We start from the raw sequence: 14086 nt of genomic DNA on the forward strand, positions 1-14086 counted from the left end.
CTATCCTTACCTCCAACGTCACTGCCCTACCCCTGGCCGCGGCCACCCTTCCCCTGGGTCACCGCCGGTGTCCCCACCTGCTCTTCCCCTTCCCACGCCATTCTGTCTCCAGCGGCACAGTTTTCATAAACTACAAAGGGAACCATGTCCCATCCCTTCACGCACGCGACACCGGCTTCCTCGTGAGCTGCCGCTAAACTGCAGACTCTTTACTCTCTCCATAAAATGACCAGCGCCTACGTTTCCAGCCTGATCTCATACATCAGTCTCCATCCCTCCCGTCTGCACCCTCCTCTTCCACACCCTCCAGCCACAGCGCAGTTGTCAGCGACGCCAATCCCGGTCCAGGCAGGTGCCGTGGCAGGAGCAGAGGCCCGAGAAGGAAACATTCCCCGCCCTCTTCAGACTCCTTATTCTCCATGACGGTCTGTTCAAAGCATCATGGCCACAGGGAGGCCCTTGCAGACAGAATTTTATTCTTTGTGTTAGCCCTGCAGGGAGGATCAGTTGCAAGCATTCCGCCAAATTTATACTTAGTTACTTCATTTATTTATTTCCCTTTCTCGGGGGGTCTGCTTCCCAGTGGAAATTCCATGTGGGTCGTGCACCCCAACACTTAGCACCCTGCCGTCGGTAGTAGAAACTCAACACTCACCGACGGATGAGTGTGTAAAGAAACAATTATAACACAGCGAGACAGATGCTAGTCTGGGAAGTGATCGCAAAGTTCTATGGAAACATAAAGAAACTCTTTCAAGATCTGGGCTACGTCTTTTGCAGCGGAAGCTTGTCTGGAAAAGCAGCCTGAATGAAAGCACTGAGAATATAAGAGGAGGATGTGCTCAGGCGCAGGTGGATCACGGGGCCAGACGGCAGTGGGCTTCTAGGCCAGGCTCACAGCACAGACACTACTGGGATATAGAAGGGTAACTCTGGTGACGGTGCGGAAGGAAGACAGGGAAGAGGACTGGAGATGGAGACACTCTAGCTAGGACGATGTCACCCTGGCAAGCGAGACCCTCTGAACTCAGGCAGTGGACATGAGAAGACAGGCAAAGGCCCAGACCAGAAACTCCGCATGAAAAGGGTTTGGCAACTAATGAGACGTGCAAGTTAGGGACAAATGACTATTTAAATGACAAGGCCGCTGGGGCGCCGGGTGGCTCAGCCGGTTAAGCGTCTGACTTCGGCTCAGGTCATGATCTCACAGTTTGTGAGTTCGAGCCTCTGTCCCGACAGCTCAGAGCCTGGAGCCTGCTTTGGATTCTGTGTGTGTGTGTGTGTGTGTGTGTGTGTGTGTGTGTGTGTGTGTCCCTCCCCCGATCTCTCTCTCTCAAAAATAAAACATTAAAAAAAATTAAATGGTGAGGCCACTAACTGAGATACACTACCAAATACAGGCAGGTTTTCAGGAAGAAACTTGCTAAGTTTATGGGCTGCACCATGTGTGACGTCCTTGGGGACATCCTTGGGCCTTGGGCGGCTGGGGGACAGAAGGGAAGATGAGGGTGAGGTGGAGGCCATGGATTTAGAAACTAACACGCATGTGGTGACAGCCTCTCTGGAAAGGGAGCGCATCATTTAATCGTTGCCCAAACCTTTCAAGAAGTTGTTAAATGGCAGCAAAAAGTGAAAACGCTTTTCTTCTACAATGTTCTCTGGGGAGGAAAAATGGAAGAATCAAAAGCGAAAATAAAACTGCTAATTCCCTCAAAATTCCTAGGATATTAGGCAAATAAAACTGCGTTTTACACAAAGCAGAGATTCCAAACATTGCTCGGAGGGTCAAACCAGCCCTTGCTAAATAAACAAGGCTGTGCTTGACCACATCCTTCTTTCACTCAGTCTCAGGAAGCTCGCATACAAAGCCCCATGACCAAGTGCAGCTGAGGGGAAAGGGGCTGTAGTGACTGCTAAGGCACGATCGCCCCCAGAGAGTTCTCTGGGGGCCTGAAGGATGTTTCGCTTCTGGGTATTTCCCCGTCACCACTACTCACGGCTCCTCACAGCATCCCGCACCCCCGCCCGCCCGCGCCTCTCCTGCACACACACAGATGTGTGGCTGGACACCTGCAACAGCCTGGCTTTAACAGGCCTCCTACCCGGAAATTCCAGCCCGGCAGGAGTCGAGGGACAGCCCCCCGCTCGCCACCTCCGTTCCCTCGACGATCGGCCAGCCAGAGGGTCAGAGGAGGGCAAGGAGGCAGACAGGAGGAGGCCCCGGGTGAACAGCCAGAGGGCACAGGGCCGGGTCCCCCAGGCCTGGGGGACCGAGGCAACGAGACAGTCCAGCGCAGAGCCGTCAGAAGAACCCAGCTGGTGTCGGAAAGCCAGAGGCGGACAGGAAGCCCCTGTCTCTCCCGAGCCACCTGCAGGCGCCCAAAAGGCTTGAAAGACACAAGGCTCGGTTCTCCTGCGTCGCGTCAATTTACAAGCAGAGCATCTGGGAGCGCGTCCCGTGAAGGGCAAGTCCCCGAAATTTCCCTCCCGCTCCCCGCCAGCAAGGTGCCCAGCGAACCATCCTAGACGTGTCCCCACGAGGCCTCCCGGCCTGCGCAGAGCAAGCACCAGGAGGGGTATTTTCCAGAACTTCTGAACCAGCTCTTCTAGCTGGAAGGCATCTTCATTACGGGTTATCACTTTAGGGAGCTTTCCGGCACGAGGATCCTTCTGCCTTTTGACCTCAGCCATTCCAACCTCCCTTCCAACACCCCACACGCTCCCTCAGGACAGACTCTGTCACCCGGGCGCATAACCCTGATGAAAAGCGCGTGAACAAAGAAACGTGAGGCTGTGCAGAGATGCAAGTACGTCACTAACTTCCCTGACGTGGGCTTCCGGAAACTAAGAGGAAAATGAAAAAGAGGCTAATTTTTGTTTCTTTTCTAAGTTTTGTCTTACTGATCAGGCAAAAAATAATAATAAATTAATTAATAAAACAAGGAAAATGAAGGCCCTCACACTCTTCATTAATACTAGACTCAAGGCCTTTCTGCGAAGCACTCAGCAGCCCCCCCCCCCAACCGTTGGGGTAAATCTCACTGACCCCGTTGGGGTAAATCTCAAGTTCTACGAGACAGGTTTCTGCTTTAGCCTCAGGAGCAGAGGTTAAAGGGTGGCCACACCCTCTGTCACCCAAGCTCTTGAAAGTAGGGAACCTTGGAGAACCTCAGACAAAACACAGCGGCTTGAGTTGGCGTCATGTCCGCCATTTAACGGCGAAGAGAAAAGGGAGGCTGAGAGGAGGCCCCAAGGGCAGGGGCGACAGGGAGCCCCGCTGTCATTCCCGGCTCAGACAGGAGGTCCTCGCTCTCCCCCCACCCTCCACCCCACCCCTCCCGGCCCCGGGGAACTCACACTGGAGAGAGGCCAGGAAATATCCTCCGCAGGCAGGTGCCGATGTGAGCCAACACTTCGCTCACGTCGTCGGGCGACGCCATCCTCATGGAGATGCTGTGCTTGTCAGTCTCCACGACCATCTGCAAGAAGCGGGCGGACGCTGCTTAACACCGGGTCCCAGGCCATGAGTCTGTAGCTTTAAACCAGATAAACCGCGTATTCCCACCGACATGTACCAGCCTCTTGGGAAGCGCTTCCCTAAAATAACACCCTCAGTGAAGACCCAAGGAAGTGCCTGGGTAGACGGTGGAAAGGTCCAGAAACATCCAGAAGCTGAAGCACGTGTTTCTAAAGGCGAAACTACAGATGCAAACAGACCCCCGCCCCACACGCACACACGCGAGGGAGACGGGCCATTCGCACTCGCACACGACTTCTCCTAAGTTTTGGTTTCGTCTTGAGACGCAGCCTTCCAAAGTCTGCTCCATCCCTACCGCCCAGTGTAAGGAAGTATGCCTCCGCCAGTGAGCAGGGGAGGGCAAGCTGATCGTTACCTCTTTTTCTTTTTAAAACATTTTTTAAAATTGGACCCCTTACGAGATGTTTAAATGAAATGCTAAAACCTTTTGCCTGGTAGCGAAAGAAAAATCAAACGCTTGGGAACATTTCAACTTTTTTTTGTTTTTTAATTTTTTTTAACATTTACTTATTTTTGAGAGACAGGGAGAGACAGACAAGGAGCAGGGGAGGGGCAGACAGAGAGGGAGACACAGAATCCGAAACAGGCTCCAGGCTCTGAGCCGTCAGCACGGAGCCCGACGTGGGGCTCAAACCCACAAACTGTGAGATCATGACCTGAGCCGAAGTCAGACGCTTAACCGACTGAGCTACCCAGGCATCCCAAACATTTCAACTTTTCTAAGAAGAGAGAATGTTGGAAAGGATTATGTGACGGGAACAAGGTAATCATGTTCGGGGTGAGGCAAAGAATCATTCCAGTGAACTGCTGGGCGATGCCCAAAGCTTACACCAAAAATGTTGACGCTGAGGTCGTACAGCTAGGTAAATAAATATAAATCAACCTGAAAACATGGGCAGGTCGCAAAGGGCAACAGGTTGTTTATGGACATATTTCAGATAAAAAGAATCAACTTCAATCACTTTTTTAAAAATACCATTATCTTGGATCTCAAAAAAACATTCATGTTAAACGCAATCCCTTTGGATCAAAATATCCTCACATATTTACTTCCTGCTGGTACTTACCTTGTGCAAAAATACAATGACGGAACACTACAGTTAATGTGCAACTAGCCCATGAGAGTAACAAAGCAGTTTTCAGATTCGTTTGGGGCTGTCCTAAAATTAGCTAAATTAAAAGTAATCACGTGAGGGCACGTGGATGACTCAGCCAGTTGAGCGTCCAACTATTGATTTCGGCTCAGGTCAAGGTGAGATCGAGCCCCGCGTTTTGAGCGAGAGAAAGAGAGCATGAGTGGGGGAGGGACAGAGAGAGAGAAAGAGAGAATCCCAAGCAGCCTCTGTGCTCTCGCACAGAGCCCGATGAGGAGCTCGAACCCATGAACCGTAAGATCATGACCTGAGCCGAAACCAGGAGTCAGACGCTTAACCAACTGAGCCACCCAGGCATCCCAAATAAATAAGCTTTAAAAAAAAATAAAGGAAAAGTAGTGCAATTTGTGTGTCCAAATGCTGAGATCAAAGACAAGGACTTAAGTGACCTGAGACCTTCAAATGTCACTTTTCCACAAGCTCCCCAGAGGAATCTGTCAATACGTACCGCCTCCGTGGCAGTGAGTTGGCTCCCCACATAAAAAAACAAACAAACCAACCTTTTTTATCCTAATTTTCATGCATCGGTCTTCTAGAAGGTGACCCAAGGAAGATTTCTCCCCAAAAGGGCGGCCAGCTTTGCTGTCCCCGCCGGGTACTTATTGTTCAGCCCCAGGATACCTCAAGGAAGCATCTGAAGCAAACTGCTTTGTGCAGTTAGGCTCAGATGTCCCACGTGCACGTATCTGTGAGTACCCGTGGTTTACAAAGCCAGACACCCTGGGACGCAGCCACGGGGTCCACGCTCTGCAGCCCACCCCCAACACCCCACCACCGTGGGTAATGAGATTTTCCACGACAAGGCGTTTCTGCTTTCTCCCCATCTAGTGCAGCCATTCAGTGCACACTTCGGGGGTGAGCAATCAGTAATTAGTGTCTTCTAACTCCACTTACTCTTAACGCCTAATCATCCTTAATTGCACGGGACTGAACAGAATGACAGGGAAGAAAAGAAGGTGACAGGTCTGGAGGGGAAGAAAGGAGGCCTTCACATCCACCCCGATATAAAAGCTGCGCACGGCCCTGCGTAATAGGTCGCCACCTTTGGATCATATAAAGACTGACACAGAGGGACAGAGGTGATGCTAACACAGCCAATCGTTTCACCAGGACAAAGGACTCCCTTTCAAATACCTCTGTCCCTCCGATTTCGGCTGTGGAAAAAAAAAAAAATCAAGCCTTTGAAACAGTTCTGGCTTAGATACCCAGCAGGACACAATCCACGACCTCCAATGCATGTTTAAGATAATAATGTAACTGCTAGTATCTTACTTGGGAGAAGTTTCCAACCCCACCCACCTCCTTTTTTAAGGAGAACAACCTGGATAAATCTGAAGCACTTTTTTTTTTGAGGGGGGGGAAGAGAGAGAGAGAGAGAGAGAGAGAGAGAGAGAAAGCACACAGGGGAGGGGCAGAGAGAGAGGGGGGCACAGAGGATCTGAAGCAGGCTCCACGCTGGCAGCACAGAGCCTGATACGGGGCTCGAACTCATGAATTGCGAGATCATGACCTGAGCCAAAGCCAGAAGCTTAACTGACTGTGCCACCCAGACGCCCTGACCTTAAGCACTTTTTCATAAAAGCCAGTGACGCATCTGTGAAGAGTTCTTCATTCTTCTAACAGAAACAGCCATGAGTGGTTTGCCAAAATCATCCTGTGACACAGCAAACAATTAACTTTACAATTTTTAAAAAATCCTAAGTGTTTCAGTCGTACAACAACTAGTCCCCAGATTCCATACCTAGGAAGCTACGGAACTGCGGGTCTCAATGTATTGACCACGAACAGAAAACAGAATTTCAACAAAACTTAAACACAGAGAAAGTGCTCCGGCAACGAGATGAGGAAAACGGGATAAAAGTCTCGCATATTCTCACCAGGGCAAGGAAAAGAACCGCAAATGTCACATTTCAGTCCCCCAGTAACATGCACTCTGCCTCACTCACACACGATGAAATGTGCAAGTCCCGGGCATTTATTCTGAATTGACAAACTATAATTAAATAATGATAAAAAGCTAACCAATCCCAAAGAACATTAAAAAGAATGGGAAAAAAAAGAGAAAAAAGAAAAGCTCATCCTAACCCAGGGTACGGTGTGAGTGCCACATCCAGTTGTAAAACCTACGGTTTTACATTACAGAGCACTAGAGAAACCAGACGGTGAGGTTCCTGAGGTGACACAGGGTACATCTTTCATCCTCTGTGACACAAGGCAATCAAATGTCCACCCCTGATACCCTGAGTCCCAATAGTCGTGTGTGCTTGTGTGCGTGTGTGTGCATGTGTGTGTGTGCATAAGTGTGTGCATATGTGTGCATAAGCGTGTGCATAAGCGTGTGCATAAGCGTGTGCATGTGTGCATAAGTGTGTGCATGTGTGTGCAGAAGTGTGTGCACATGTGTGCATAAGCGTGTGCATAAGTGTGTGAATGCACGCATATGTGTGCATGTGTACGTTAAGTGTGTGCATATGTGTATACGTGCATAAGTGTGTGCGGGTGCACTGCATAAGCGTGTGCACACGTGTGTGCATGCACAAGTGTGTGAGTACACATGTGCGCGTGTGAGTATACATGTGGGCGCATGTGCGTGCACATGGATACGGGTGCGTGTGTGCATGTGCGTGCATGCATGTGTACACAGAGGAGTGTGACAGGGAGAGAGGTAATGCTGGAGGCATCAGTATTTACATCTCAAAAGAACCACAGAAATTTCCGAAAGCTGAGATTCTGAGGACCGGCAAGCATCATGAGCCCCTCGGTTCCGCTATGCCGTCGTCTGCAAGGCCCACACGGAACGGGAGCTAGGCGGCAGGGCTCCTCCGCTGGCACTCGCAGTGACAACGGCTCCGCGGGCCCGAGGTGACCACTGTCTACTCCGTGCCCCTTTGAATGCCAGACACACTGCAGGGAAGCGACTTCCTGCGTCCCCAGGCCAGACCAGTGACGGCAGCTGCACAGGGAAATCGGCCTTGCTGTATCCACATCCTTTCTCATAATTAAGTCCCACAGTCACATCATACTCTGAATATGACCTTGGCATTAACATTTCAGTTAATGCCCTTCTGCTCCCATCAGAACCCCGACACCATAAACATAAACATCCCTGAATTAGCACCGTCAGGAAGGCCCTGCTTATGTCATCATTCGTGAGCAATCGTTCACTCCTGCATATGGCTGCCATTTGGGCAAACATATGGTGCTGTAATTCTTCTTCCCAACTCCAGTTTCTAGAGAATGCTAAACACACAGGATAACACGCTGCTCTCAGATGAACCATGGAAAAGTTCCAAGGATTTGTATGTAATCTCGATCAACGTAAAGTGACAATTCTGACCATTTTTTCTAGGAGTTGTTGTCAATAACTACACACACATGCGTGGGCGCACGCAAACACGCATGCATTTTCTTCATAGTTTTAAAAACTAAAGCAAAAAGTAGAATGAAGGAAACAATAAAGATCAGAGTAGGCATCGATGAAATAGGAAACAAACTCAATAGAAAAAAGCAACAAAACCAAAAGCAAGTTCTTTGAGAAGATCTATAGAATTGATAAACCTCTAGCCAGGGAGCCAGGGGTCAGAAGGGAGGGGAGGAGAATCAAACGGTCAACAGGAACGATATTCCACGATATTCCACGGATACTGACAGCATAACAAGGGGATACCACGAACAGACAAGGGAGATGAAATGGAGACATCTCTTAGAAGAGTCAAACCACCACAGCTCCCTTAAGAAGAAACATATGAATGCATCTGTACCTCTTAAAGAAACAGAATTTGTAGTTAAAAAAACTTCCCCAAGGAAAAAACTCCAGGCTCGAATAACATCACAGGTACTTTCAGTCAAACATTTAAAGAGTTGGTTATTCTCGATTTTTCTAAAAGTCCAAAGAGAAGGGACTAGTTCTGAGTCCATGATCACTCTAATACAGAAAGCAGACAAAAACTTGGTTTTAAAAAGAGAAAACTACAGTCACTGTCATTAACATAGATGCAAAGATTCCTTGCGAAATTTTAATAAATAGAACCCATCAAAATACAAAATGGATAATACATCATAACCAAGTAGGGTTAATCCCAGGAATGAAAGGTTGAATGAATATCCGGAAAATCAATCAATATAATTCACCACATAAACAAACTAAAAAGAAAAAGAAAAACACAATCATAGAGAAAAAAACATTTTTTTTGACAAAACACAAGACTAATTTCTGATAAAAACCCTCGGCCACCTCGGGGTCACCTGGGTGGCTCGGTTAAGCCATCCGACTTCAGCCGGAGTCATGATCTCGCAGTCCGTGGGTTCGAGCCCCTCGTCGGGCTCCGTGATGACAGCTTGGAGCCTGGAGTCTTCTTCTGATTCTGTGTCTCCCTCTCTCTGTCCCTCCCCCACACACTCTGTGTCTGTCTGTCTCTCTCTCAAAAATAAATAAACATTAAAAAAAAAACTTGAAAAAAAAAGGAAAAAGAAAGTCTCAGCCACCTTGGAACAGAAGAGAAACTTCTCAACCAGAAAAAGGGCATCTATGAAAAACCTACAGCTAACATCACACTTAGTGGAAGAAGGACGCTTTCCCTCCAAGGTTGGGAAGAGAACAAGGATGTCTGTTCTCAGCACTTGTGTTCAGCACTGATCTGGAGGTATCAGCGGGGCCAGTTAGCAGGGGCCGAGATTTTATTTTACCCCGCCTGGAACCCAGTAAGTTAGCCTGCTGATATTTGGTGAACATCAGCAGGAGACAGGAGACCTCTGGGTGAGACAGAAGTGACTTTCTTATTCACGCCATAGCACACGGCATGAGTCCCACGTGCGCACAGATTCTCCCTGACCCCAAAGCCCCACAGGGCGACACAGAGGGCTCAGGGAGATGCCCACACACACACAGCGATGCTTACAGGGAAGGAACCTCTGAACTTGGGTAACCTACGCTTCTCAGAGTGAACAGTAAGCGAGCCTGCTGTTTGTCCATAAGGGAAACATGCCACCATGTCACACGGGTGCTTGCAGGGGGCACAGTCCTGAGAAGCAGCCCGGGTAGAGAGCAAGTCACAGCAACGAATCCCCGGCATACCCAGTGAGACAGGCAGGAGCGCAAGAGACCCACAAGGAAGGTCTCCCAACAGCAGTAAGGCAAGAAAAAGAAAGAAAAGGCATCGATACTTCAAGAGGAAGACGCGAAATTGTCTTTATTCTCAAACAACACCATCATCTATGGGGAAAATGATCAAACCCATTTTTAAAAGCTACTAGAATGGAGGTGCCTGGGTGGCTCAGTCGGTTAAGCATCCGACTCTTGATCTCAGCTCAGGTCTTGATCTCAGGGACGTGAGTCCAAAGCCCCACACTGAGCTCTGTGCTGGGCATAGAGCCTACTTAAAAAAAACCCAAAGCTACTAGAGCCAACAGGTGAGTGCAAAAAGGTGGCAGGACAGAAGATCGTGGTATGTCTATACACTGGCAAGAAGCAATTAGCAACCAGAATTTAAAACAATATAGGGGTGCCTGGGTGGCGCAGTCGGTTAAGCGTCCGACTTCAGCCAGGTCACGATCTCGCGGTCCGGGAGTTCGAGCCCCGCGTCAGGCTCTGGGCTGATGGCTCAGAGCCTGGAGCCTGTTTCCGATTCTGTGTCTCCCTCTCTCTCTGCCCCCCTCTCCCGTTCATGCTCTGTCTCTCTCTGTCCCAAAAATAAATAAACGTTGAAAAAAAAATTTTTTTTAAATAAATAAATAAATAAATAAAACAATACTATTTATAATAGCATCAAAAAATACAAAATACTTGCGAATAAATCTGACAAAAGATGTGTAAGACCTGTAACACTGAAATCTATGTAAACTGTTGATGGAAATTAAAGATGACCTAAATACGTGTAGAAATACATAGTTTTCTTGGGTCAGGGACTCCGTACTGTTAAGATGTCAATTCTCCCCAACTTGATTATAATATCAATCAACATCTCAGCAGCCTTTTCTGTAGAAAGTGAGCTGAGTCTCAAATTCACAAGGAATTGCAAAGGACCCAGAATCACTACACATCTTTGATAAAGAAGAACCATCTTGGAGGACTGACACCCTCTGAGCGAGTCTTACTATAAAGCTATAGTAATCAAGACCGTGTGGCAGTGGCACAAAGACAGACCAACAGACCAGAGGGGTGGGAGTCAGAGTCCAGAAACAGACCAAAACTTACATGAACAACAAAAGTGAAAGCCAGTTCAGTGCAGAAATAACGGTCTTTCAGACAAGCGAATATCCTACAGGTAGGATGAAAGAAAGGAAAGAAGGAAGGAAGGAAGGAAGGAAGGAAGGAAGGAAGGAAGGAAGGAAGGAAGGAAGGGAGGAAGGAAGGAAGGGAGGGAGGAAGGGAAGAAGGGAGGAAGGAAAGAAGGAATGAAGGAGAAAGAAAGAAAGAAAGAAAGAAAGAAAGAAAGAAAGAAAGAAAGAAAGAAAGAAAGAAAGAGAAAGAAAGAGGAAGAAAGAAAAGTCAGTCTATATGTTGTTTTATATACAGAAACTATCTCAAAGTGGACCATAGACCTAAATGTATAACATAAAGCTATAACACTTCCAAAAAACATGGAACATTCTGTGACCTCGGTTTGACCAAAGACTTATTCAATGACACCAGCACAATCCATAAAAGAGAATACTGGCAAATTGGGCGTCATCAAAATTTAAAACTTGTGCCCTTTGAAAAGTACTGCAAAGAAAATGAAACGCCAGGGCTCAGACTAAGAAAAAATATGTATAAATCAGGTATCTGATAAGGGATGTGTATTCAGAATGCAGAAAAGGAATCTTCATCAGAAAACAAACAACTCAATTCTAAAAGATGGCCAAACATTTAAACGGACACTGGGACAGGGAGACGGATGATGGGCAAACGGGCAGATCAAAAGATGTTCAGTATCTGTAGGCGTTAGAAAAACGTAAGTTAAAACTACGATCGGAAAGCACCACATACTTTCCGGAATGGCGAAAATGAAACACACGGGCCGTGCCAGGGCCAGGAGGGGGTGGAGGGGCTGGAAGCCCCGCGCTCTGTCGGTGACACTGTCAAATGGTGCAGCCACCTTGGGAAACAGTTCAGCAGCTTCTTAGAAAGGGAAACAGGCACCCAGCCTCCAGTTTGGCCGCCCTGTTCCTAAGTACCCACCCGGGGGAAAGGAAAAACCTACGCCCAATCAGAGCTGTACGCATAGGGGTTCGTGGCAGCTTGACTTGGCCAACGACGTCAACAACCCAACTGTCCGTCACCGGGAGAACGGGGACAGGGCCGCAATACAGCCACACAACGGAACACGCTGCAACAATACGAAGGAAGTACGGAGACACGCAACAAAGTATAATCCATCCCCAAATAATTATACAGGCAGAGAGAAGGTGGTCAATGAAGAGTACACACACTAGGATGCCATTCAGACAAAGTGTTAGAAAATGCGAACTCTTCTCCGGCGGCAAGGGGCAGGCGCCCGCGGACAGGTGGGGGGCGGGGGGCAGGAGTGAGTGTTTACGGGGGGAGGGTACAAGGAGCCCACGGGGTGAGGACTAAGTCGGCTGTCTTGATTGTGGTTAACGGGTTCCTGGGTACGCAAACGTCAGAACTTACCAAATCGTACACTTCAGTTCCCTGCTTATTACTTATTATAGCGCGACAAAGCTGGTTTTAAAAATCTACATTTTATTAGGACCCCAAGAATTCCTAGATCGCTATATTCCCAGAAAGACCTCAGACAGTGCCATATAAGAGCTGTGGGATTTTAACACTAAACCGTGTCGTACAGGATCTCTAAGAACAGTACTCTGACATTTCCACCGTCAGCTCACATAAAAGCTAATTAGTTCTTCTCAGACCGAGTTACGGAGAAAGCGTTTTCTTTACCAGAACAAAATCCCAGACCCTCCCCACACGGCCCCCTGTGCGATCTCTCGTTCAGAAACTTCCATTTTCCCCCGTCTTGTTTTTCTACATCATCTCAAGAGAATCTCAACACCGGAACCAAAACAGGGGGTTCCCGGTTTCGGGAACTCGAGACAGGTCACCGCCGTGCAGTCACGGCGACCAGGGAGCCGTTGTGGCACTCACCTGAGTGGGCCTGCCGCAGCTGACACCATGAATCTCCAAGTAACTGAAGGTTAACTCGAGCTGCAATTGAAATAAAGACCCGTAATGAGTGAGGGGTGCAAAACCTATAATTCAAAGTAAAAATGCTCCAATTAGAAAGTCCAAGAACAAAACAAGGCACTGGACATCTTGTGAAGGCAGGCTGGTTTCAGATCTCCATTTATGAATTAAGACATGACCTTGGGGCACCTGGGTGGCTCAATGAGCGAAGCGTCCGACTCTCGGTTTCAGCTCAGGTCATGATCTCACAGCTCATGGGATCAAGTCCCACGTCGGGCTCTGTGCTAACAGCGCAGAGCCTGCTTGGGATTCTTTCTCTCTCTTTCTATCCCTGCCTTCCCTCACTCGTGGTCTCTCTCTCTCTCTCTCTCACTCTCTCAAAATAAATAAACTTAAAAAAAAAAAAAAAGATATGACCTTGATTTATCCTAATTCAGAATAAGTATTGGTCACTTTACTGAAAGGCTGAAAGGAAGGTCCAAGTCTGACTTTAAATTTCATCCAGGGACAAAGTCAAGGGGAAGTTCTCACACTTGCACTCCAGCATTTCTTCACTGAGAAACGAACGTATAAAGCGAGCCATCTACACACACACTTTTCTCCTAGTTCGAAATTTTGCTTCCGAAAGTCCCATCGAGATAAAGACGATGTTGGTTTTCTTTTCCTTCTAAACCCTTTCCCCTCTGGGTTATACTCCCTCTACCGTCTCTCATAGAAATTCATATTTTGGACGGACTTAGAAAAACACAGTATGTAGGAATTTTAAACCATGGTTCAATGAAACACACAGAGTTGAGTCAAAATCTACGTCTCTCTGTGCGCAGATAAACAATGATTTATTTCCTTCCCAAGTAACAGGTGACCCTCTCTCTCTTCTCCTGTAACCAGCATTTCTTTTTTCTTCAATGTATCTCCAGTCCCACATTTTTCCTATTTTTCCTGGACAACAGGAAAAAATCTCTCCCCCCGTTTTGCAGCCTTCCATCTGACTACAGCAGTCGCACGGCACCCGATGACAGGACTGCATTAGATCCGTTTGCTTGACCTCTTCCCCTTAAAACCAGAAATGCGGGGCGCCTGGGTGGCGCAGTCGGTTAAGCGTCCGACTTCAGCCAGGTCACGATCTCGCGCTCCGTGAGTTCGAGCCCCGCGTCGGGCTCTGAGCTGATGGCTCGGAGCCTGGAGCCTGTTTCCGATTCTGTGTCCCCCTCTCTCTCTGCCCCTCCCCGTTCATGCTCTGTCTGTCTCTGTCCCAAAAATAAATAA

General features: G+C 48.1%; 1 protein-coding gene across 15 annotated transcripts in view; it reads right to left on the minus strand.

Moving 5' to 3' along the window:
• CARMIL1 (capping protein regulator and myosin 1 linker 1) overlaps window positions 1-14086 on the minus strand; it is a 310815-nt gene that overhangs the window by 178524 nt on the left and 118205 nt on the right. For 14 of the 15 annotated variants that reach the window (XM_045057041.1, XM_045057036.1, XM_045057039.1 and 11 more), the window contains exons 4-5: window positions 12782-12841; window positions 3358-3479 (exon numbers count right to left, since the gene is read on the minus strand). In XM_045057041.1, coding sequence (XP_044912976.1) covers window positions 3358-3479; window positions 12782-12841 — 182 coding nt within the window. The remainder of the gene's footprint in view (window positions 1-3357; window positions 3480-12781; window positions 12842-14086) is intronic. The other variant, XM_045057047.1, reaches the window with a different exon arrangement.

This window comes from Felis catus, chromosome B2 (assembly GCF_018350175.1).
Source record: "Felis catus isolate Fca126 chromosome B2, F.catus_Fca126_mat1.0, whole genome shotgun sequence".
Lineage (NCBI taxonomy): Eukaryota > Metazoa > Chordata > Mammalia > Carnivora > Felidae > Felis > Felis catus.